Source organism: Oryzias latipes, chromosome 9 (genome assembly GCF_002234675.1).
Source record: "Oryzias latipes chromosome 9, ASM223467v1".
Classification (NCBI taxonomy): domain Eukaryota; kingdom Metazoa; phylum Chordata; class Actinopteri; order Beloniformes; family Adrianichthyidae; genus Oryzias; species Oryzias latipes.
The window spans coordinates 1,508,772-1,534,909 of NC_019867.2; the positions used below are offsets into that span (position 1 = coordinate 1,508,772).

General features: G+C 45.7%; 1 protein-coding gene and 1 long non-coding RNA gene across 2 annotated transcripts; one reads left to right on the top strand and one right to left on the bottom strand.

The window, feature by feature from the left end:
• Window positions 1–12: 12 nt before the first annotated feature.
• Window positions 13–24,118, bottom strand: LOC101169760 (heparan sulfate glucosamine 3-O-sulfotransferase 1-like). Its single transcript, XM_023958144.1, has 3 exons — window positions 23,541–24,118; window positions 4,198–4,521; window positions 13–2,801 (listed from the first exon to the last, which is right to left on the bottom strand). Exons 2-3 carry the CDS (start codon window positions 4,438–4,440, stop codon window positions 2,136–2,138), a joined length of 909 nt encoding a protein of 302 aa, XP_023813912.1. The 5' UTR covers window positions 4,441–4,521; window positions 23,541–24,118; the 3' UTR covers window positions 13–2,135.
• On the top strand, window positions 11,581–12,973 carry LOC105358315. The gene is made up of 3 exons (XR_002873814.1): window positions 11,581–11,921; window positions 12,000–12,063; window positions 12,465–12,973. It is a non-coding gene; the product is annotated as an uncharacterized LOC105358315 (long non-coding RNA).
• Window positions 24,119–26,138: the final 2,020 nt, after the last annotated feature.

Genomic DNA, 26,138 nt, shown 5'->3' on the forward strand with positions numbered 1-26,138 from the left:
AAAACGTTCATCTTTCCCCATCGTTACCTTGAACTTTATTGTCTGACTGTCACATTTTATTGGTGTTACATGTATGAATTGAATCTATCTCGTGAAATAAAACAAATATTTCTTAGTAAAACAACTGTTTTCGACTTTACTTTCATCGACTTTGGCCAGTTTTTCAATCTACTCTTTAACGTTTAATGTTTCATTTTAACCCTAAAAAACTCTAAAAACAATTTTCTTCTGGGGTTTTAAAGTTAATCAGACTGTTTTGTTGGGTTGCAGCAATTAGGCCAAAAAAAGCAGAACAAAAAAACCGAATGTATTGTTAAATTAAATCTAACTGTAGATTTCTGACTGTTCTTCAGATGAACTTCCTGTCTGATCCCAGCATTTTGCTTTTAAAAGAGTTTCTTTCATCAACTTAGGACGAAGGTTTTCCTCCTTAAAGTAGTTCCTGAGTTTCAGGTGAATCAAAGCTGCAGATGAAGCCATAAAAAGCAGCTGATTAATAGTGGCAGGGGGGGGGGTTGACCACGCCATGAGGCTCTCTGAGGGAAGGCGTGAAAGGCGGCGCCGCCTCACATCTTCAAAGAGCAGAATCGGCCGTCTGCTCCCACATGTCCTGCGTTCATCAGAGGGAAGAGCGGCGAGGCGAGCGGCGGTCAGCTTTCAGATCTCATTGCAGCTCTGAGATGATCCTGAAGGTCCTACAGGCACTTCAAACCCGTCTGCTCTGCACTCCTGAGATCCCTGCTCTTCACTGCTTTTGTCTTGTTTTTTAGTTAAAGATCTTTAGAGGAAAGTTTATGAAGCTCTCCTCCTCCACCAGCCTTCAATCCTGACTAATATTTCTCCTTCCCTCCCTCTGGTTCAGCAGCAGCAAGTTCTTTTCATAAACGTTCAGATGTTTGTGACGCGGAAAAGCTTTTCACGAGCAGGAGAGGCCCAAAAGAGTCGGAAATCACCAGGAGGACTCATCCAGGAGGCTCTGAGAGAATCCGGAGGCCTGCAGGCCTCACTGGACTCAGTCCAGGTCAAAGGTCATGATCCAACCGTCAGAAGGAGCCTTCTGGACAAACGTGCATCCATGGATAGTTGAAGGAGAAAGACACTGCTGAGCAGACACGGAGGCGGGGGCATGATAGTGAGGGACTGGTTTTTGGCTTTTAGATGGAAGAAAACTGTGAATTCTGACCTCTGCTGGACAATCCTGCTTATCTCAAAAGGTCAGGCAGGTTTTTTTTATCATCACTAAATCCTCATAAAAACAGTTTTTGTGTTTTTATCATTTTGTTTGTTTTTCTGAATCCTTGGAGGAGACGAAAAAGCCAAAACGTTGATGCTGAATCAGATTCAGCTTTTTGGTGGATCACCTGTTTTTGAGGTTTCAAATATAATCTGAATGTCTGGACTGGTGTCTCCTCAGAGTTCTGCTGGAGGTTCTGGTCTGGAGGTTCTGGTCTGGAGGTTCTGGTCTGGAGGTTCTGGTCTGGAGGTTCTGGTCTGGAGGTTCTGGTTCGTGTTCCACAGCTGAAGACCTGGACAGATGTTTGTTGGCTGAAGACTCCGAGCATCAGAAGTGGTTCTGACAGCATGAAGGCAACATTTGCGGTGAACGGCATTTTCCTGGGCCCCTCCTGTGGGGTGGGGGGTGGGAGGGGGGGCGTCTGGGTGCTTTCAAGTCTTTGAACTGTCGGATCTGAGCGTGAAGCCCCTCCGCTGACCTCCAGGTGCGTTCGTCTGAGCGTGATCCCTCCACAGGAGAGAGGCAGCGCTGGCACGGATCACGGCGCCTTTGATCCTCGGCGTGATGAAGACGTGGGCCGGACGCTGACAGGGAGCCCCTCCCCGTCTTTGTTTCTGTGCCCGTCAGCTGAATCTCCTCAGAGCTGCACAACTCCAGAGCTTTTATTTTCGACGCCTCGTTGGCATTCAGAGATTTAAAAAAAACTCTGATGAAATAAGAAAAAGGGTAAAAACTGAAAACTACACAAACACACAAACAAGCTCTTCCTGTCTTTTTACAATGATTGACTTTTTCTGCTTTTAGTGCAAGAACGGAGGTCAGAGGTCACGTCTGCAGGTCTGTGTTTGTCCAGGACCTCTCTGCCTCTGCAGGGTCCGGAGGGCCTCACAGAGTTCCCGGATCAGCACCAGGAAAAGGACCGGCCCACCATCTCAAAGAACAGCTTGTTGGGCTTCCTGAAGAAGCGGCAGAGCTGCTTCAGGGCGGGAGCGCTGAGCGGCGCGTGCGGCCGGCCTTTGGACTCGTCCAGGCACTTGTCGTGTCCGGCAGACAGGAGGCAGTAGAAGCCCTTGGTGTCGTTGAAGTAGAAGTTGCTGGGGCTTATCCTGGGGGGCAGGTCCAGGAACGTCTCGGCCTTCCTCAGCTCAGGGAACGGATCCCGAATGAGGGCATCGCCGTCGACCACGTGGATCTGATCCCTGGGAAAGACCTCCAGCCAGCGGGCCAGGTGCTGGTGGTATAAGCTCCTCTGCAGCGCCTTGTAGGCCGGGTTGATGCGGCCTCCGTGGAGCAGCAGCGCCTCCAGAGGCGGGTAGGACTTGTGCTGCGTCAGCCGGTTGTGGAGGACCTGGGTGTAGTCCGACACCAGCCTCTCTGCCGGGTCGCGGACGATGAGCAGCAGGCGGACGGCCGGGTTCGTGTCCCAAACCCGCGCAGGAACCGGAGGAGACGCAAAATACCCGGGGGTCTTCTCCAGGGTCAGCTGACCGGGGAGGGTGAAGGGCATCTGGGCTCGGTACCAGTCCAGACCGCGGCGGTAGTGCTCCTCCACGTTGAAGAAGTGTACCTTTCAAAGACAGAAAGGGAAAAGGATCTCTTCAGAGGCCGTCTTTGTGAAACCCTTCAACCCGAAAATGATGAGGAACTCATGTTGGATTATTAAAGTATCTATCTATCTATCTATCTATCTATCTATCTATCTATCTATCTATCTATCTATCTATCTATCTATCTATCTATCTATCTATCTATCTATCTATCTATCTATCTATCTATCTATCTATCTATCTATCTATCTATCTATCTATCTATCTATCTATCCGTCCGTCCGTCCGTCCGTCCGTCCGTCCGTCCGTCCGTCCGTCCGTCCGTCCGTCCGTCCATCTGCCCATTTATACTGCATCTGTCCGTCTATCTATCTATCTATCTATCTATCTATCTATCTATCTATCTATCTATCTATCTATCTATCTATCTATCTATCTGTCTGTCTGTCTGTCTGTCTGTCTGTCCGTCCGTCCGTCCGTCCGTCCGTCCGTCCGTCCGTCCGTCCGTCCGTCCGTCCGTCCATCTGCCCATTTATACTGCATCTGTCCGTCTATCTATCTATCTATCTATCTATCTATCTATCTATCTATCTATCTATCTATCTATCTATCTATCTATCTATCTATCTATCTATCTATCTATCTATCTATCTATCTATCTATCTATCTATCTATCTATCTATCTATCTATCTATCTATCTATCTATCTATCTATCTATCTATCTATCTATCTATCTATCTATCTATCTATCTATCTATCTATCTGCCTGTCTGTCTGTCTGTCTGTCTGTCTGCCTGTCTTTCATCAGAGTGGGTCTCACAGGGTTGTGTTGGTTTTGGTTGCTTGGTTTTCTGTTTCTGATGTGTGGTTTTGTGGTTGAACTCACAGGAAGTGACATGTGCGAGTTTGTTCATCGAAAGTGGAATATAGAAAGAATGGACGTTAGACTTTGGCTTATTTCTGGTTTCATTGGAGGACATGAACAAGTCAAAGGTCAGCACAAAACGCTGCCTTGCTGAGGGTTAAGGCAGCAGTTATTTACACCTGACAACTTATGTCCAGGGATGACAGTCCTGCTTACAAGCATGGTCCCTTTCTGATTTTAAGTTGAACTGGCTGTTGCCGGGACAACACAATTTACTTTAATGTATTATTTGAAGAAGTAGCTCCGACATGTGGAAGGACCCATGAAGATCAGCTCAGGTCTTTGTTTGTCTGCTTTTTGGTTATCGTGTTGCACCAACATATTTACATTTAGATCGTCCAATGAAAACCTCTATTGCTAAATGAACACGTTGGATTTGGGGGTAAATTCTTCCCGTCACTTCATGTTCACTCAACAAGTGATTGTTTTTCTTCTCCTCCGCCTCAGATGAAGATCAGGGCAGGAGGCAGAGTGATGGCTCCTGTCTTACCTCGGCCTTTGCCACCTCCACATGTGGGTGCAGGTTCAGCATCTCCAGCAGCGCCCTGGTGCCGCCCTTCCGTGCTCCGATGATGATGGCTCCAGGGAGGCGCTGCTGGGTGGCGTTGTGGGAGGAGGAGGAGGACTCCAGAGGGGAGCCGAAGCTCCTGGAGCTCAGGTCCCTCAAGCACACGGAGAGCTGAGCCTGCAGCAGCAGGAGCAGCAGCAAGGCGAGCAGCAGCGTCCACAGCATGGCGCCGCCCACACGTGTGCGTCGGGCGCACGCCCCTCTAGGCAGCAGGAGGCCTCAGGCAGGAGACCAGCCGATGACAACCTGAGGGGAATGACAAAAGAGAAGGAGGTCACGGTCCCTTCAGCGCCCCCTAGAGTCACCATGAAGAACAATGACAAAGTTCTGTTTTCAGGTAGAAATCTGGAGCTAAAGTCAAACATAACTTTAATTTTTTAAACTGTTTTATTTACTTTTTTCACTGAAACAAGTCAAAAACAAACTTTCATAACTTATTTTAACTTTAGTTTTTTTTTCAACATTTTTTATTCTTATTTTTATTTGAGTGCGATGTTTGTGAGATTATTGTTTCTGTTCCACATCATCATCATCATCATCATCATCATCATCATCAGCAGCTGAATTTTTGAAAAAGTGAACGACCCTACAAAAAAACGATGACATCACAGCAAGAGAAACCTTCAAAAATTGAATGGTGCCAAAATCTCTTTTGGGGCTCAAAAAAAAGAAAAACAACGTTAAATATCTAAACGAATTTGGAACTTATTATTGGATGGCAACACGCCCTACGGCCAAGTGGGAAATTTGGAGATTTTCCCATAAAATAGAAAAAAACTAAACGTTTGTTTGAATGATCCTCATGAAATGTCACACACACGCCACCAGGTTAAGTCTTCAAACAGAGTCAAAGTTTTGTTGACCTTTGACCTCAGGAAGAGACTCAAAAATTCCCTTTGGTTCCTTCTGCATCCTCCTAGGGATGTCGATCTGTCACCTCCTAACTCTTCTTATCTTTGTTTTAAACCTCCATGTGATGAAAACTACATGGGGGGGGGGGGGGTGTCTGCCCCTCCCAGATTACTGTAGTGTCTTTTCATCTGCAGCCTCTCTTCTTGGGATGGACGGATGACCCTCCTCTGATCCCTCGCCTCACGCTTTGCAGGCTTGGCAGCAGAAAGCGACGACGTCCAGAAGAAGCTGAAATATTAATGCCAGGCAGAAAATCAAAGGAGTTCAGGAGGTTCTGGGTGACGTGGAGGAGCCGGATCTGCACGCTCCGAGTGTAGTGATGATCCAGCAAATCACGGAGGAGGGAGGGGAACGGCTGGAGGTGAACTTCTTAGGATCACTGTCCCCCCAACAGTGAGGGGCAGTAGAAGGAAAAGCTCCTCAAAGTTTGGCATCCTTCCACGACTGACCTCCACGCAGGCGGAGCTTCATGATGAAGGTGATCTAACTGTCAGGGCAGGAATCTTCTGATGAAGAAAGCTGCAGGAGGACTTTCCAGACCCTTCAAGGGCGGTGTTGAACCTTCAGATCTGAGCACCGGTTCTGTTTGGGGGGTGGATCGGCGCTCTGGCTCCACTGAGAAACACTGGAAAGGACACCTGAAGCTCAGCGGACTTCTGGACGTTTCACGTCTTTCTATGATGGACCGCGGTCCTGTTTGATCAAGTCTGAGCTTCCCATTTAAAAATCTCCCCACAGTTTGTTCTTTTTTAAAGATTCTTCTAACAAAACAAAAAAAGAAAAGGATGAAGATGAAGGAGAGGTGGTCACATGACCCTCTGCTCACTGACCTCCCCATAACAGAGGACTGAAGGTCACCGCGGAGCCTGAAGGTTTCAGTGGGGAGCATGCAGTAAAACAAAAAGCACAAGTCCGTGTTGAGTTTTCATGGGAAGAAGGGAACGCATCGTCATCAGATGCTCCAACGCGGACTGGCAGCAACCAGGAAGCATGTTCTTACAGCTTTGAAGAGTCCTTGAACCAGAATCCTGGATCCGCTCAGACGTTCCCCTGTGGATCAAAAGCTATCGTCCAACGTTCCTCCAGCTGTCTGATGTCCCATCAGGATCTCTCACGGCTCCAGCTCAAGATTGGATTTGGCAAACCTTCACATATTTGTGCACAAACCCGCCTTAATGCCCCTCCTTTGCTTTCAGAATCACCTCTGTGTGTCTGGCTGTGTGTCAGCGGGCCGCCAGCCGCTCATCACAGCCAGGTCTGACTTCCAGCACAGATGGAAGGCGTCTATGTCGGAGCTCCAGCTGCTGGCAGAGCCGCCATCATCAACAGGGGAGAGCGTCCTGTTCATGTGGACCCACAGGAAGTCCAGTCCAAGGGTTTGAACCCATGCAGATTCTGCTCAGGTTCTCCCGAGTGCCAGAAAAGGAGGGAAAGTGAGGCACAGAATCCTGCCGGATAAAAATGACTTTTTGTTCTCGCTTTTTCCTTTATGTTGATTTATATTTTAGCGTTTAGTTAATTTGATTAGTTTTGAAAATCAGGTCAACGAATCACCTGTCGCAAAAACATTAAAAAACAACGTTTTAGAAATCAAATTTTTTTTTAATGAAACAAAACAAAAAGGAAGTATTTTGGATTTTAAAATAAAATGTTAAAAAATGAAACAAAATAAGAAATCAGAACAGGTAGATTTTATGGGATGTCTGACTGGATGATGATTTTTGGTGAGCGCTTCTGGCCACGCCCACTGCAAACGTTCAGCGATCAATCAATCATCTCGTTACCGCGGTTCATGTTAAACATCCCTCTTCTTCAAGACAGATGTCTTCATCCAATCAGCGATATCCCATAATAATTTTACCACTTTCTTATTGTTTCGTATTTGAACATTTCATTTGGATTTCTGGATTTTACTTTTGTTATTATTTTAAGGTTTAGTTTCTGGAACTGTTTTTTAACTTGTCCTGTCCAACAGCTGGGCAGACAGATGAGGACTGAAGGCCTCTTGTGTTGGACATATTTTACTTTAACAACAGGGGTTATTGATCTACTGACACACCACAGGTATGTCTGAATAAACCCCTTTTGGAATCCAGGCCAAACTTTATTAATTTCAATCATATTTGAAACTCTTTTGTGTTGGACCGGACGGAAAAGGAAAGAAGGGAAGAAGAGAGAGGGATGTTAGAAAAGGGGGGGTAGGAAGGTGATTATAGAGGGGGGGGGGGGGGGGGTAAAACCATGAAGCAGCATAAAGCAACAAATTTCTGGATGGTTATACTCATTACATTCATGTTCAGTTGTAATACAAGTCTGTAAGGGTGGTATAATATTAATATTCATTATAATAATCATTTCTGTTTTTGTGATTTTATTGATCCTCCATCCAACAGATGAATCTTACAAACATATCGATAATAATGAGATTACTGTCTGATAACAGACTAAAACAACCGTGAAACATTTCCTCACAGAAATCCGCAACATTTCCAAACTATCGTCTCTGTTCTCTGGAGGACGACTCGTGTTTCTGCGTCACGCGCTCCTTCATTTAAGGACAGATTTTTTTCCTGGAATAGAAAATTCTTTCAGTTAAAGAAAACCGGCTTCGCCCCGCGTGTCCCGCCGTGCGCGTCCCGCCGCGCATGCGCACCGCTCATTGAGCCTGAATGAAACAAGGGTCGTCCCGCCTGCGCTCCTCGTGCCTCACATTAATTATCTGTGAAAGGCAGATGCCTCCATCTGCATTTTGGGACAGTCCCTGGTGTCTGCATGCCTGTGTCTTTGTCTGAAGGTACGGGGGGATTATCCTGCACAGGGAGGGGGGCATGGAGGCTGCGTTAGCTTTGCCTCTGCGGGGGGGCAGATGTATGTACCACAGCAAGAAGATTGTCTGGTGGTGGGGGGTCACCACGGCGATGCGCTGAGGACTGCCAAACCCGCCAAATCTGCAGGCCTGTGGAGGTCTGATAAAAGCCGCTCCATCCTTCACCGCCTCCTCTGCCCCCACCCACCTGCCCGGTCTGAACCCCTCCCTCTCTGACAGAAGCCGCAGCAGAAACTCCTGACAGCTCACCTGTTGGAGTTCCCTTTGAAAACGGAATTCCATTTTTTCTGACGACTGCAAACCATCAGCTGCAGAAACCTGCATCTCCACGGCAACAGAAGAGACGCAATGATGAGAATTTTCTCTCTGCGTTCAAAAAGTACAAAACCATTTGACCTTTGACCTTTTAATTAGGATAAATATTTTATGAATTTCACTTTAGAAAACCACAGATTCACATCTTGACTGTCACTAAAACATCCTCAAGTTAAGCAAAGAACACAACTTTTTTATCATTTCAGGAATCTAACCAGCATCCGTCACCAACTGAGATTCTGCCGGTGTAGGTACCACAACCATGCGGCCTGCAACAACCGTTCGGGGTCTTTTGGGGTCCTGGGACTACTGCTGATGTCACATGATGTGATTGTCTGTCCGTTGGTCTGATGACGTGTCAGACAGTGATTGGTCTGTAAATGACCATAGAAGAAGATATTGTGCGGTTCGTTGTAAACAAGCAGAGCTCTGACATGGAGCGAGATGATCTTCTAAACGTGCTTTTATTATTGTAAATGGTAAATGGCGTATACTTATAGAGCGCCTTTCTTCCTACAAGGACAAAGTGCTTTACAGTCACACACACATTCACCCAGTCACACACAGTCACACACATTCACACTCTGGTGCCTGCCTACCACCAGAGGCAAGGTGGGGGTCAGTGTCTTGCCCAAGGACACTTCGACTCATGGGCGTGCAAGGCGGGAATCGAACCTGCAATCTTACGATCATGGGTCGACCGCCCTACCGCTGCACCACGGCCGCCCCTTGCAATTGTAATTATTAAGTGCATTGCAGCTGAACGGACTGCAGTCAGAACCCTCCTCTGGACCGCACACTGTAACAAAGCAGCGTCCCCGCCTGCAAACACGAAGCTACGAGACTGCAGCTGCTCAGAGACACGGTTCTCTGTGGAGCAGCAGGTTCATTCTAACAGCCACAGATCTTTACTGAGTGGGTTGTGGATAAATCTCTATAAACACACAGACACAACTTATGAGGGAAAAGAACTTTAGGTTACAAAAGAAAACGTGAAATGAAAATATGTAGAGCCCGAGCAGATGCGGACGCTATGTAGTTTGTCCAAGTGGGGCCACCGTAGTGTGACGTTATCCTCAGTGGAGAGTTTTCCTCTTCTTCTATCGTAAGCTGTAGAAAACATTTACACATTTTAAGTGTTGTGCTGTGAAAACTTTCTACTAATTTGTAAATATTGTTTAATGTTAATAATGTTTTGCAGCAATTTTAAATATAGGAATTGCATTTATTAATTCATTTGAAAAGATGTTTCCACCTGTGATGCTCTCAGGTGTGGACCCCCACCGGTCGTGCAGGTGGAGGGGGGGGGACACCAATCAAACCAAACAATGTTCAGTCATTTCTGTCCAAACCAGCAGGAAATCCTGAAGGAAACAGTTGTTCCTGCATAAACAGACCTCAAACCTCTTTGTTTGATCAAACTCCAGCTTCTCCTGCTGCTCCTCCATAGTTTTTCTGTTTTTCAGACACAAAACGTTGAATTTCTTTTGCAGCTTTGAAGTGAATCTGCTGCTGAAACAACTGAACTGGTTTGATTTCATTTAGCTGGCTGTGTCTTCCAGACTCTCACCTTCATCGCCTCTTTTTTTCACATCGTCATCATCATCAGCCCCCCCACTGCTTTTCAAATTAGGCTCTTAAGAAAGCACCCCCCCCCCATCCGTGAAGCTCCAAGGAGCAGACACCCGCCACGCTTTCACTCTCTCATCAACTTATTCATTCACACATGCATAACACGCAGATGCCCCCCCACACGCACACACACACCCACCTGACCCCCCCCCCCCCCCGCTCTTCTCGACGCTCCCAGATCTGGGTCAGGCTTATCACATGCTGTACTTGTCCTCCTCTTTTTTTTTTTTTGGGGGGGGGGGGGGGTTCAGAGATGATATGGGGGTGCACAAGGGGTGTTGGGGGGCAGGAAATGCACGTTTTCAAAGGCATCTGGGGGGGGAGGAGCACGTCTGAGGGGGCGCCGCTGACTTGGATTTACTCTGATGAGGAAACGTGGAGGCTGTGTGTCCGGAACCTGCAGCTGCAACACACCTGTGTGTGTGCGGGTCAAACCTCCTGGCTCCGCCCACAGCGTGACATTTGCGTTCTTTCAGGGGGGGCGGGCAGAGAAAGAGATGCTTTGTTTCCGTTTCTGTCACAGATTTAAAGCTGGAACTTTGTTAATTCGTCTCAGAAATCTTCCTCCGCCGAGTGGAGAAGTTCATCAGCTCCTCTGATGGAGCTGCAGAGAAAACACACACAGCCTCTCTGCCCCCCCTCCTGACCCCCCCACGCACACGCTCAGTTGTGGTCGCCCCGACAGCTTGGCCTGACTGTGAGGAGCCTAACCTGTCAGGGTGGATTTAACCCAACTGTCCCGCACGGGGGGGGGGGGGGGGGTGTCTTGAATGTCTGCTATTTAAAAAGGGAAAGGGGGGGTGTGTACGTGTTGACAAGCTTGGGGGTACCAGACTAGTGGTTCCCCGTGAGCTCCGACACAAATGCGAGTCTGGAAAGGGGGCGAGCTGACAGATGGGGGTGGGCAAATTGTGTATGGTCCATATCATCACGGGCCACTGAGCCCCCCCACCATATTACTGAACTGTTTTAGCTTTTTTGGGGGGGGGGGGCACAGCACAAGCAGAAGGACAGCAGAGCAGAAGAGGAGGAGAGCAGATGGTGTTTACAGGACGAAGAGCGAAAGGAGGAGATCAGATGAAGAACCTCGACGAGGAGCCCCGCTGGCAGCTCACCATGGCAACCGCTGTTTACATGCCCCTCACCTGGGCAGGACACCTCAGGGACTGGGAGGAAAGATGTGTGCAGGGATGGAAAAGAGATGAGGGGGGGGTGCAGATGATGTCACAGTTGGTGGGGAGTTACAGCCAAACGGCGCCATGCGGCGACAGTAATAAACCGAGCCGGCTGCTGTAGAGGTTTGTTGTCCAAAAACCCCGCCGGCGTCACGCGGTTCCGTCTGAACCGACGGCTCCTGTTTCAGACCCAACTAATGTCTCAATCTGCAGCTCGGTCCCTGAGAGCCTCCATGCTGATTACCTGGATCAGGTGTGTTCAGCCAATCAGAGCAGGAAACCACCCGTTCAGCAGGAGGAAGAGCAGAGGGAGCTGGAAAAACAGACAGTCAACAAATAGTTTTGTTGTCTTTGCTTATGCCTCCTCTGCATCCTCAGGGGAGCTCAGGTGTGTCTCACATTCCCCTTGAGGCTCGCACGGCCTCCTCAACAACATCATGAAAACGGAACGTACCATTGTGGCAGGTGTACGGTGAAGTTTGGGTAAGGAAAACGCTCAACGCACTCATGACGTACAGGTGATGCTGTCGTACGGCGTCCTCACGCCACACTCCACACTCCACAAGGTGCGAGTACCAGCTCCTAACTGACTGCACATGTAACACGGTTGCCAACTCAGGCCATTGTATTTTTTCCTTTTTTTTTTCCTTTCCTTCCTCACCTGTTACGTGTGTACGACGTGCCTTGGGTCATGTGACCCGACTACCCAATCAGTAAACTTTATAAGCCGCTACCCCGGAAGCTATCACATTCCATGACAGGAGAGCTGGATTGAGACGCTACGGGTATGTTTAGTTTCGGTTTCACTTTTTAACGTCGTTCGGTTATGTTCTAATCTTTGGATATGATCAATTGATTTGTAGGAGCCAACTGCCAGTATAACACGCCGCGAATAAGCAGCATATTTGGTGCACTTAGTCGCAATCGGTGAGTTTATACTCCTTTTAGTTGTTTGTTGGTTAGCATTTGCCTCCCTCAATGAATGAGGTGAACTGATTAGCAGCTGCTATCGATGCCAAAGTTCTGTTTTGTTTTTTGTTAACATAACCACACTGATTATTAATCAGCGTGGGGGCTCTTTTGTTATTGTTTTTCTTTATTTTTCTTTGGTGTATCATGCAATTAAATGCACTTTAGAGTGAAATTCATGAATTGACGTATGATGATGAACTGTATTATGAATTGTAAGATGTTGGTACTTTAAAATGAGATTCATTTACCAAACTGCAATACAATTATGGTTCTATTGATATTTTGGTATTTAACTTGGAGTTTGTGTGTACACACAGTTTAATGTTAGAACCCTATGGGTCATGTTCTTTATCCAGGCCATAGGGATTGATGGCGAGCTAAGCCCGAACCTGATCAAGCGCTGGAGCTCTCTGAAGGAATCACCTCCTCCCTGTCGTTCAGCCCAGGCTGGTAGGAGGCTCCTGTAGCCTAATGACTCATTTAATCAATGCAACTGCATTTCGTCCTACAACCCAGAGACACAAAGACTTTCAATCACTTCCCATCACTGAACACTAACCTCCGGATTCAACTATTTCTGTCTGGGTTGCATGGACAATACATGAGCTGATGATATTGAGTCGGATACGACGGATCACTCACTGAACCGTCCATCTGTACATAATCTTTGTAAAGGATATCCTGGAATAATTTGAAATATTCTTTTGTAATATTGGTGTATGGTGTATGTTTATGTGTGTGTCAAAAAATACATGGTACCATTCATAGCAAACCTACAGTCTCCAGTCTCTGCCTCCTCTCTCCCTGAGCCGTCCCTGTTCTTCTGACTCTAGTCCACGATAGATATGCTACACACACACACGCACGGGGTGTGCACGTGATACACAAGTGCACACACTAAACAATTATGTAGACAGGAGCGGGAAAAGCGGTACAACACGCCTGCGTCTCACCTGCTTCCCTCTTACTTTATGCTGTAGAAGTGTTCACTACGACCCGTCGCCCTCAGCGTGCCCATTTTTTAGGGGAAAAGATGCATTTTTTCATTATTAAGGCGCCGAAATGCAGCGCCGTTTCAGTACCAGAACCATTTTAAAGGCACCGGATTGGATCCAGACAGTCCCCACCCCCTGGCAAGCAGTCTACCACCGTCATACTTCGTACGTATCCACCTTCTGCGACTGAGGCTCTATGGGTCCGTTACGGTTCTGGTTCTGCTGTCAGGCTGCCTCTGGTTCCCTTGACTAAATCATGAGGATCTATCAAACATGAACAGAAACCAGGGTGACACACTAAGTTCTGCCAAAACACAAGACAACTGATTTCTTACATTGATTTATTACTGTTTTTGATGTGGACATTATAAATACATGAAACAGTCCACAAGCATTTCTTAGCAAGGTAACCCTTAATACTGGACGTGACGCCAACATTACTGTGCAAATTAATAGTCTTGCACCTCCTTACATTAGAGGCAAAAATAGGTCAAAGGTCAGCAGTTTGAACTGTGAGGATGAAGGAGGTCCATGTCTGATCCAAAGATGTCTGGTCTGCATCAGAACTGCAAACCAGCCCTGATCAAACATCAGAAGAACCAGCGTGTCCATGAAGGAACGACGAAAAAGTCCAACCGCTGGACAAAGAGGCAGCAAACTAAAACACAAGACCGGAGAAGCAAATCAACGGACCAAAGACTGCAGAGCATTGAACTCATGAGACCAGAAGAAAAACCAAATCTGTTGAGGCTTCACTGTCGTCTTCTCTTCCTCCTTCTGAACCTCATTCATTCCAGATTCATGCTCTTTTCTTTCATGTCTGGTTCTAAATGACTCTCAATACACTTTTGCTAGTTCAAAGTGGTAGTTTCAGATGTCAGCTGCAGCTTGGAGGTCAACATAGACTGAAACCGCAGCTTCGTCTCTGTGTTTAATGAGAAGCACAGCAAAGTAAATGACCGCCTCATTCTGAGCCAGACGCCGGGCTCTGCGAGGTTCTGACAAAACGAGCTTCTTGGAAACCCGGTTCACCAGAAAGACCAGCGTGGAGCAGCAGGTGGGTGTGAGGGAGGACGTTCAGGACCCTGAGACATGGACTAAACGCTGATGCTGCACCAGGAGGACTATGGAAGCACTTCTAGTGTTGACTTTTAGTTTAAATTCTGCTACAGAAATGCTTCCATGGAGGACGAGCTTCTGTCCTGAAACTTTGAGTCGTTTCTGAGAAGCAAAGACGATTATAGACGTTCAGGGCAAACGAGAGTTTGAAGACAAAGCGATGCAGAGGGAGTCTGCAGGCCGTAAATGGGGAGGCAGTCCTGCTCCGGCTGAAGCAGGAAATGTTTTTGGCAGGCGGGGGGGACGGGTGCAAATGCATGCGCATGAATTTTCACCTCCACAGACAAATTGTGCTCAAATCGCTGCGTCTGCGGCGTTTTCTCTGAGCTCCTCCGGTGGCGCCTCCTTTCCTTCTCGCTATGAGTCCCACAGATTGGGCTCTCTGAGCCCCTCCCATTAATACATGCTGACACACTTGGATGCATCAACCCCCCCAAAGAAAAAAACCCTGCAATACACACTTCCAGCAGGAGAGTCGCACACACCAGAGGACATGAGGCGCCCAGCAGGAGCTCTGGATTGACCAAACACTTTATGACTCTTAAATGGTTTGTTATTTTCCCTACTTAAACCCCCCCCCCCCCACACACACACACACCCACCCACCCCCTCGACAAGCGAACATCGCTCATCCCTGTCGCTGAGCAACAGACAGACGAGGACACAGTCCTGGGGGGGGACTGTACCACTGGAAACTAATGAGAGCCATCACCATCCGGGCACAAACTCATGTTTTTGCAGCCCAGAATTGAACCCCCCACCACCCGACCAACCCCCCCAGCTGTCTGTGAAGGTCACTGCACAAATGTGAAGAGCTGCAGTTTGTCTCTCCGTCCTTCATGACTTTGCTTTGACTTCTGTTTTGATGCATTGATTGCAGCGGCCCTGCAGAACATTTGATGCACTGAAGTGCAGCCGATGGATTTTCTGACAGCGGGACACTGAAGCCTGAAAGGGTTTCGCTCCGATTCGTCCAACAGAAAGTTGGAACAGAATCTGAGGATCGGGGTTGAAGACCAGCAATCACAATCATGTCCTCCACTCAATCATTTTTGGGGTACCACAGGGCTCCGTACTGGCATCCTTACTTTTGCTTTCATTCAAAAATCAGAGCACACAAAGTTTGACTTTAGATCTTAACCCCGGAGAAGCCCACAACAATTTTCTTTTGGGTTTATAAACTTGATTTGAGCTTTTTTTTGGTTTTGTTTAGCAGCAATGAACAGCAGGCAAGAAATACAATTAAAAAGTAGAAAAATATAAAAAATTTGACCTCAATTATTTTTCTTAGCAAACATTTTTTCACATCTGTAGCCACAAAACTCTTCACACATCCTGATAATCCAGAAGAGTTTGGATGAAGGAGAAATAATCCATGAACTCTGTCAGATCCTCGTGTGTCTGGATTTGAAATGATTCAAATCCATCGGGTCCATTTTCATGGTCTTGTCTCGCTCTGAGGGAGAGCTGGGTGAGAAAATGGGAATGTAGTTTTTGAGTCTGCCATGTTTCTTCTGTCCTCTTCGACGCTCTTTCTCTGCTTAACCCTTGTGCTATCTTAGATGACCCCCCCCCCTTCCATTGGCGTGTTCTCCCTACCATGACAAAGGTGGATAAAGGTGGAAAGATTTCATGTAATCCATGGACACCAGTGAAGATCACAAATCATTGAAGAAAAAAGGTTCAGAGCACTGTCTAGTGGGTCTAGATGACCCAACTGTCTAGTGGGTCTAGATCAGTGTTTTTCAACCAGTGTGCCGCGGCACACTGCCGTGGGAGATGGTCAAGTGTGCCGTGGGAAATTGTCCTCATTAACTGATCTAAAAACATTTCCCATCTCCAGTATTGTTCATCCAAACAGTCATCCAGTGTTCATCCAAACAGGCCCTGATAAAACACTGAGTAGTTAGGAATATAAAAGATGTAAAATACATTTTCTTTGCGTTTATTTTATTTTATTAAAGACATTTTGATAAGAATGACGGTACAGTACTGCGAATCAGCTACACCTTCGGCTGTATTTTGGAAAAGTCCCGTCCCTTTAACTGTCTCCACCAATCATTCTTGGGGAGCTTAATCACATGTCAGCAGTCTGACCAATCAGAAGTGGTTAAAGTCTTCACTTCCTTGTCCCGATTTAGCTCGTAAAGTCGCTCAGTTCTAACAAAAATGCCAGCTAAAGCTCGTCTTTAGCGGTGTAGCTTTCCACAGAATCCGGTATCAGACCGTGGAACAAGTGAACAAAACAATGAAGCTCCGAAAACCGATCTCCAGCCGTTTTATGCACTACATCTCCCATGATGCATTGGGTCATGAGATTGACAGCACACAAGGAGATCTGTTGTTAAACGTCTTGAAACAACGAACACACATCAATCTGTTTTTAAATCTTCTAACTTAACTTTTATTGCATTTTTTAGAAAAAAAAAACAGCTGCAGTTTCCAGCTTTTTCTGACACAATTATCTCAAAAATGCACGTGAGATTGTGGAGGGACTGTAGATCAATACAGACTTTGAGTTTCTCTTTTTCTTTTTTTTTGGATGCTGGTGTGCCGCGGGATTTTTTTTAAGGTTAAAGTGTGCCGTGGCTCAGAAAAGGTTGAAAAACACTGATCTAGATGACCCAACGTTAAAGTGCCTAGGATAGCACAAGGGTTACACAGGAGTCTTCCTCCCCACCGTCGCCTCATGCGTGCTCAGAAACGCACATTTCATTCACATTTCAAGCATCACAAACAAAAAACTGTGGAAAAAGTTTGGTTCACTTTGGTAAAACTATTTAAAAAGATCAACATCTTTGGTCTGAACTGGAAAAAACTGGATTGCAATAATCTGAGAAGGATCTTTGGTTTGCTTTGATCAGTGAACCATTTCAATGAGCTTTGGGATTTTCCGTGTGTTGCTGTGGTTTGGTGAGATGGAGGAGTTATGGTCTGTAAGTCTTTCCGCTGTTCTTCTCCTTCTGACTCGTTTGAGTTCGCATCAGCATTCCTCGCAGCCGAAGCGGCGGGTCAGAGGGCCGATCCTCCTTCAGGCTGCCATCTTTGGCTTGTTGACAGACAGTTCATCCTGCTGATGTGCCCTGGAGCAAGGAACTGCCTGGCCCGCAGAGACTGCTCTGTGCATGACCCCTGAGTCTCGCTGGCGTGGAGGAGGACAGGCAGAGAAAAGACACGCCCACCGACCAATGAGGCTCTGAAAGACACGGCAGAGGTGGCGTGTGCGGAGCGTGCCGCCAATCCGGTCTGACGACCTCAGAGTTCGCATTCATTTCTGTGCTCAGCAGATAAAACCATCACGTCAACAGAGCTGCTCTGAAGCGGTGGCCTTTCATTCACAGCCAACATCTTGTTTTGCATCTTTCTTTTCCAGCGGACAGAAAAACAAAAGCGAGCCCTTCTGCTTCCTCTCCGCCGCCGTTCATCTATGGAAGCATCTCTTTAGCATAACTATAAATAAAAGTCACTGCCAGAAATGCTTTTTCGTGTTCATAATGAAGCTGCATTCGTGCACTCCATGCATTGTAAGTGAGATAAACACAGACACTGCTCCATGTAGCGATCAGGCTTAAAACATTAGCTGGTAGCTCCTCCCACACACGACCCAGTGCGTTCACGGAGCTCCAGTACATAGGAGCTTAGCGGAACTCCAACAGCACCCAGACTAAACTAAAACCCACCAAACTGCCCCTAAAACCGCCCAAATGATGGCTACCCGCCCAGTGCCAATCTAGAACCAAAACCGCCCAATCTGGCAACACTGTTTGCCGGTCGGGCTAACAGCGCAGTAGAAGGGTGAGCACTGACCTCATCGCCCCGCCTCCCTCCTGAATGTGCTGACTGGATTTGAATTATGCAACAAATAATTCCATTTTATTTTATGCGTAAAATAAAAAAGCATTTTGAAGGATTGATTTTTAATTTTATTTTTGAGTCATTTGACACAGTTCCATAATGAAAATGAAAACATTTCTGTTCATCCATTTTAATTGTCAAATTAGATATTTCTAATTGAATTTTGCTACACATTTACTAGAGAACTTTTTTAAAATAATGAAATGTCAAATTCCATTTTACTGATACTTGACATGATACTTCAGGATTCTGAATTCTGTCTGATAACAGTTATGAACCGGATAATAATCAATCATGTAATCAAATGGTTGCAGTAGAACAGGTAGGATTTTTTAGCAATCTTTAATTTTATGTCTAATTATCCTACGTTTTGTTGCTTAACATAGAATTACGTGAATTACTGCTGATTGTAATGTTTTTTGTGTGTCCTTCTTATTTGATTGCTTCAAAAAATCAAATTTTCTTTATTATTTTAATTAAGTCACAGAATGAGGAGTGTTTTTTTTATGCTACAGAAACGCTTCCATATTCACCAGAGTCAGAGATCAAACCAAAACCCGGCCCGCTGCAGGCGTGTGGTCTCACTGGCATCCTCCATCCGTCCGTCTGCCACCAGGACGTCCCGTGGCTGAAGGTCAGGGATGTGCGGCCGTTTACCGAGCGCCACGTCTGGCTTCTGCAGGAGGATCTTCCCGCTGAGCTGCAGTCGCTGTGAACCTTCACCCGGACGGAGGGGGCCGCCAGGTTGATGAGATCCCACCACACGGCTCAGCAAATCCAGCTAACATTGACCCCTGTGGAGCCCCCCCCCCCCCCCCCCCCCCCCCCCCCAGGCTCTTTGAAGCCTAACTGGGAAATAATGCCAATAATGCAGCACAAGCCTCCTGAGCCGTTCAGTCTCAGCTTTTATAGATTGTTTCTGGTGCCGAAGGTTTTCCAAAAACAATGAAAATAGTTTTATCGAATCAGTTATTATTCATCTGGAGAATTTTAACAAAAAGTCATAAACATATGAAACCAGTAACAAATAACAAATATAATATTTTTGACTATAATTTTTGAAGAACTGTAAGAAAACAAAAAAAAACCTTTTTCTCTTTTTTATGTTTAGCATCTAAAAATAAAGATTCACTCAAATTTTTGGTTTCAATTGGTTTAAAAAATAAAATAACGTGTAAAAATAATAAAAATAAAGGAGATGTGTCATATTTTCTTAAAGAAAGACAACTGATCTCATCTTAACGGTCCTTTTTCATTCATTAGACATGGTGGTGGGAGTGTTATGGTTTGTCTGTCAAACCCACAGGGTCAAGTTTGCTGCTGTTTTTTTTAATTGCCTGTAATTAATTCCTGCTGCCAAAAATCAACAACGAACTGAAGATTTCACATATTTACTTTAAAAGCCCAGAAGAAAATTGTCTTAAAAGTAGATGAAATAAGTAGATTACATTATTTTTCTTTTTTAATTTTGTTTGTATGATAAAAGAACTATAAAGTTCCGCTCTGATCATCTTCATCTTTTTTCAAAGCGTCACCATTCGTCTTTTCATTATAATCATGTCATTTTTAGCCAAAATTAAGAAACCTATATCATTTTATAGGACATCCTGTCTGCAGGATTTAGTTAGAAATACACCTCTAAGTTCTGGGCGGGACCATTGGCAGGGAGCAACCCCGCCCCCTTTCCCCTCCTCTTTGCAAAGAAAGCGATGCAGGAAGTTTGTGTCCCGCCCAGTGTTAAAAAAATAACTAAAAACATAATTTTCACTGGAGCGGGTCTTTAAAGGCCCTTTTCCAATTCTGAAACATGGGGGTGGGAGTGTCACGATTTGTCTTAACCCTGGAGAACCCATGGGGTCAAATTGTTTTTTATTTTCTTGTTCTTCTTTTCTGGCTGTGGGTAATTGCTGCTGCCATGTGTTAATGTTAAATCAACTTTCAGGTTTAATCGTTCTTGGGTTCCTTAACTTCACTTTTAGCCTCAGAAACCTTCAAATCGGACGCAATAAGAAGATTCAAGTATTTCTGTAAAATTTGGTTTGTAGGACAAATTCAAGCGGCAGCTCTTTTTCTATCACGTGACCTTAAACGCAGGCCTGTGGTTGGTTCCCTGAAAGTCCTGTCGGATCAGATCTCACTGTGGATCAGAATCGGTATCAAACAGATCTGGTAGAAAACCTGGAGGAGCCAATCATGACCGTGGAAGTGGGTGTGGCCTCAACGGGCTGAGTGGATTTAGACCCGAGGATCCTCCATATAACCACAGGAGCGTCTGCTGCAGCCTCACAGACCAAATGGGGGGGGGGGGGGGGGTCATAGGTCACACACAGTCATCATACACACCCGGGTGGGGTGGGGTGGGGGTGCTAATTATCGGAGACGTGCCTCAGATTTACAGCTCAGATGTGTTTGGATGAGGTCCTCTGGAGTCCAGAAGGTTTGTCTGAGCGACATTTTCTCTACACAAAAAAGCCAGGCATCATTCAGGGGACGCTGCCCCAGCTAATGCCCCAGCTAATGCCCCAGGTAATACCCCACATGCCCAAAGAGGTGGCAGAGACCCCCCTCACATGGACGTATGCCCTGCTGCCTCCCAACCCGAACTCTGTCGGTGGACTTCTCTATAGACTCTGATCTGCTGAACGTTCCTCAGTTTGTTTCCCATCATCCTCCCCGCTTTCTGCTTTTACGCCCCCCCCAATACAGGCCGGCCCCGTCCCTGTGGGAGTCAGCTTTCAGAGGAATCAGCACTGAGGACGGGATTAGCAGTTAAGATCCTGACTTCATAATCTGCATCAGTTTTGTCTCTGTTGGGAAAAGTGACGCCAGCAGAACCCGTTAAAAACGGGCCGGCAGAACCATCCAGCGGTTCTCAGACGGAGCGTTTATAGCTGCTGCTGCTGCGTTTTATCGGCGCTGCTTTATGGTCTAATTACTTTTTAACTGATTTGCCTGTTTAGCGTCTTTGGTTCTAATTGGTTTGGAGGTTTGTGATCCTCTTTTATTTGGCTCTTTGTGAGCCGCTTTAACTTTTCTGGGACGTAAAATAACTCAAGTTTAAAACTGATATGAGTCATAAAGGTGCTGGGGGGTGGGGGGCGCTCAGCAAACTCAACCATTGTGGTCACATCAGTGTTTTACTCTGGAGACAGTTTAAAATTCTGTTCTAGTTTCTATCAGACATTAGATTTTACAAAAGTTTTACTTTGTAAAACCCAGAGAAGCAACAGAATAATTTTATTTTGGGTTTATAAACTTGTTTTGACCTTTTTTGGGTTTTGTTTATTTTAGCAGCAATGAACAGCAGCCAAAAAATAAAATAGTAAAGTAGAAAAAAAAGATATAAGGAAAAAATAAAGTAAAATTTGACCTAAATATGACCGAAATCTGACATTAAGTTGACCTAAATTTAACCTAAATTTGACCTAAATCTGACATAAAAATGACCTAAATTTAAACCAATTTCTTAAATAAAGTTCTACTGGGTTAAAAGAAAGCCATAACAGTGAAAAGGAACATTTTCCACCATCTTTTCCTTTTTTCACATTATGTAAGAAATAACGTCAGACGAGGTGTCCACCATCAGAAATGAACACCGGAGTTTGAACTTTCATGAAGTCCATTGATTTCTGATGAAGAGCATCATCCTGCTCATCGTCACTCACAAACGCTATTCTGCAGACAGAAAAACACAAACTGTTTCACGTTTAATAAGTTTCACCTTTGTCCAGACTTACTGAGTTCTCAGTTAAATCCCTGTGTTCTGTTTATTTAATGATCATTATTTGGTTTTGTCATCTGGGTTGTTTCTGAATTCCCTCTCCACCTCCTGACCCCTAAAGGTCAACATCCGGATTTTAACAGAATTTGGACATACGGTAACTTTTCCCTATTTTCCTCTGTGTATCTTCTCTTGTGTTTAATTGGCCCAACTTCCTGTTTTATTTTGAAGGCTTTTCAGTTTCGCTTGACTTCCTGTGATGGAGTTGCACTGTCTTTGCCCTCTCTGGTGTTCCTGTTCTTCATCTCATTCTCTTCCTTATCAGTCGTTAAATGATCCACGTCTTTAATCTGTCTCTTTAATCTTGTAATCTGGTCCAAACCACGTCTTCCTCCACGTCGGCTCCGGCCGGACTAACCTGGCCTGTCTCTGCTGTGTGAACTGCAGTCGTGACATCTGCACATTTTTGTGCGTTTGGGGCCTAAAGAAGGAAAAATCGTGTTTGTGCGACTCCATCAGCTGACTGCACAATGAAACCCTCATGTCTCTGCTCAGTCTGCTGGATTATTAGAAAACTCTGACTTTTCCCTCTATTAGATTTATTCCTTCCTAAAGGGGAACTGCAACCAGCTGCTAGGAATCATGGGAGCAAACAAAGCCAATAAAGGAGGTTTAGTTGTTTATTTTGGGAACGTTAACAGCTCTTTGCTCTCAGAGCGACAATAAAACCAGTGAATTCCCCCTTTTTACTGTCATGTCAGGATGGCTTTACGGCTCGGGTTTAATCGCTCTGGAACCGCCACAGGTAAAGATGCGTTTTACCGCCATGGCGGCTTTATCGCTGCGTTTATTCATCCGAGCTTTGGTTTGTCCGTTTTTTCAGGGGGTTTCCTGACTGCTGTTCATGAAGCTTCGTGCCGATAAACAGATGAAATCCTGTATTTGTGTTTTACCCAGAAGCCTCATAAAAACTCTCTAAACTCACATTTCTTCCAAGTGACTTCCTGGTTGAAGCTCAGTGACACATAGTGGTTTACCATTACCCTCCCGTGTGTCACCGATTGCTCACAGTTTTTTTTTGGACACACAAAGCACTCCCCCTTCCTTTAACGCACACGCACAAAGCAGACAATAAGTGACAATAAGTCCATTCATCCCTGAGCTTTCGCTCTCCTTGGAGCGTACTCCTCTGCTCTCCCTGTTCTCTGACCCGATCTGCTCTCATTTCTCTCCCCACAGTCTGCTTTGTTTTTCCTGGAGCCACTTTACCAATGAGCCCGGTGGGAGAAGCTGGTGCCGCGTCCTCCTTTCAGCCAATCACGCCGTCCGGTGCGTTCAGGGTGACGGCAGAAACACCTGCGCGTTTGCTCCGACTGCCTCCTGTTTCCTCACCTGGAGCATCCTCTGAAACCTGAGCTGATGGTTGCCCGTCTGCGCACAGAGCGCCACCACCAAATGCAACGCCGTCACCTCAGACTCAGAAAGACAAACTCTTCCCCTCCTGACTTTACGGTTTCACTTCCTTCATCACTAATTCAGTTGACTATTTTTATGTTTTTGGGAGATTTTTAACAACTTTCTTCATCCTGCAAGCAGAAAACCCAACAGGATGGAGTCTCTTTTGAACTCCATGATACCAGATTCAAACCCCCGGATGGATGGAGGTGTTTCTGCAGGACTTCTGCTCCGTGCAGCGGTTTCTGCTCTCAGAGTGGAGGTGAAAGGAGGAGGAGTGGTCCTACCTGCTCCTTCCAGACGTCCCGTCTTCCCTGACCTCCTCTTCTTCCTCTGGCCGGTTGTGCCTCACTGAGCGTGTGCGTGTGCGCTGAGGTGTGCACGAGCCGCCAGCACAGCCTCTTTGTGCTGCCGTCCTCCAGCAGAGTGTTGATCCGACTGACGGAGCCACTGAGCAGAGAGGGTGTGTTTGTGTGTCTGGGTGTGTGTTTGTGTGCGACAGAGATGACTTCACACACACACACATCTCTACCAGCAGGGAACCCCCCCCACACACACACCCACCCCACTTCTCTTCTTCTTCTTCCAGGTCCGTTCTTTCATCTGATCTCATGATGGAGCCAAAGCGCTTCTCCTCCTTAGCTCCTGTTTCACTCAATCCTCCTGCTTCATTTATATATTTTTATTCATTTATTTATTCTTTGTCTGATTTTGCGTGGAGAACCCCCCCACCCCCCCACCTCCCCAGCTTCATTAATAAGTTACATGGAGCTGGTTCAACACAAACAAAGCAGGCAAATATCTGGGATGAGCTTCTCCCTTGTCAGCATTTCCGCACCCATCATATTAACAAAACAATTCTCTGTCTCTTGTTGTCGTTCCACCTGTTCAAACCCATCCAGCCCCCCCCCCCCCCCCCAAAAAAAAGAAAAACAGGAAGGAAATCCTGCAAGTTTTCTACCTAAAACACGTTTATAGGTCAGAAAGGATGAAAAAACTCCATTTGCACCGACCGCCGTCACCATAACCTTCAGGAGACCCCCCCCCCCCCCTCTGTTTTGTCTAAGCCCATCACAGCCAAAACAGAATGAAGCCTTATCCTGCTAATCTGCTCTAGATCCACATTAAACTGCTCCCCAGGAGGCAGAGCGGCGAAGGGGGGGGTCCAGTGGGCCGGCATGAAGCGCGACCGCCTCAAGTGTTTGCTCCTTTTCTTTCAGCTCGGCGCTCCGACACTTTTCCCTTTAGAGCCAACAATGGGAATGAGGTCAGACTTCCAGCTTTAATTCCAGGACGGATTCATTCACATCTGGGGGCGGGGGGGGGGGGGGGGGGGGGGGGGGGTTGGTGGTGGGGTGGTGGGACTCATTTAAAGGCCCCCCCCCAAGGCTAACCAAGTGCTGCAACTCCCACAGTTCTGTAAATGTGGATCCAGTCGACCCCGTTTCCGGCTTCAAATATTCAATATTCTTCCATGCAACCCCCCCCCCAACTATTTAGTCCAGCAAATGCTGCCATGATTACATTTTTATGTCAGCATAACAGGACAAACATTCATATTTATGGATGTGCCAGTAGTTGGAGGTTTCCTTCATTATCTGCAGCTCTCCAGGCTCAGTCAGACATTTGGGGGGAAGAATAAAGACGCCCCCCCCAGCCCCCCACCACCAGTCACTTCCACTGGAAGAAAATTAGCCTCACTCTTCCTGTAAACTGGCAGCTTGGATCGGTCTGGAAAGGCGGTAGTGAATAAGTAAAAACTACAGTTTTGATTATTATTGTTTATTGTTTGTGTTTTCTCGTTTCGATTATTATTGTTTATTGGCTCATCTCTGGCTCGTCTCTGCTCTGTACCTGACCGAGTACCTCGTCTCTGCTCCTGCTCCTACACCTGGCTGTGGTTCCTGTCTCCGGCTCGACTCGCGCCTTTGACTGTCCCCACAACCACGGCTGGATGAAGCTCGTCTGCTGGACTTTTATATATGTAGTTGTAGATTTAGATAAGTTAATTCTTCTCTAAGATTTCTGGTAAATCGCCTGTCCGTCCTGGGGGAGGATCCCTCCTTCATGTGGGCACCCCTGAGGTTTCTTCGTTTTTTCCGGAATCCGTTTTTTTGGGGAGTTTTTCCTTACCGCGAAGGGGGGTCTAAGGGCAGGGATGCCAGTATAGCTTAGTCAGTTTGTTAGTTCATTTTAGTATTTTTCTATTGAACTCTTTGTATTCGTGATCCTTTTGATTTCATGTTTTACTTCGAAGCCCATCGAGACGACTGTTGTTGTGATTTTGGGCTATACAAATAAAATTGAATTGAATTGAATTGAATTATTGTTTGTTTTCTAGGTTTGATTATTATTGTTTATTGTTTGTGTTTTCTAGTTTTGATTATTATTGTTTATTGTTTGTGTTTTCTAGTTTTGATTATTATTGTTTATTGTTTGTGTTTTCTAGTTTTGATTATTATTGTTTATTGTTTGTGTTTTCTAATTTTGATTCTTATTGTTTATTGTTTGTGTTTTCTAGTTTTGATTATTATTGTTTATTGTTTGTGTTTTCTAGTTTTGATTATTATTGTTTATTGTTTGTGTTTTCTAGTTTTGATTATTATTGTTTATTGTTTGTGTTTTCTAGTTTTGATTATTATTGTTTATTGTTTGTGTTTTCTAGTTTTGATTATTATTGTTTATTGTTTGTGTTTTCTAGTTTTGATTATTATTGTTTATTGTTTGTGTTTTCTAGTTTTGATTATTATTTTTTATTGTTTGTGTTTTCTAGTTTTGATTATTATTTTTTATTGTTTGTGTTTTCTAGGTTTGATTATTATTGTTTATTGTTTGTGTTTTCTAGTTTTGATTATTATTGTTTATTGTTTGTGTTTTCTAGTTTT

Bases quoted from the DNA above. Each gene is read 5' to 3' on its own strand.
- LOC101169760 (XM_023958144.1), bottom strand. From the start codon at position 4,440: ATGCTGTGGACGCTGCTGCTCGCCTTGCTGCTGCTCCTGCTGCTGCAG. The intron at 2,802-4,197 runs GTAAGACAGGAG...TGTCTTTGAAAG, and splicing joins TGGAGGTGGCAAAGGCCGAG to GTACACTTCTTCAACGTGGA.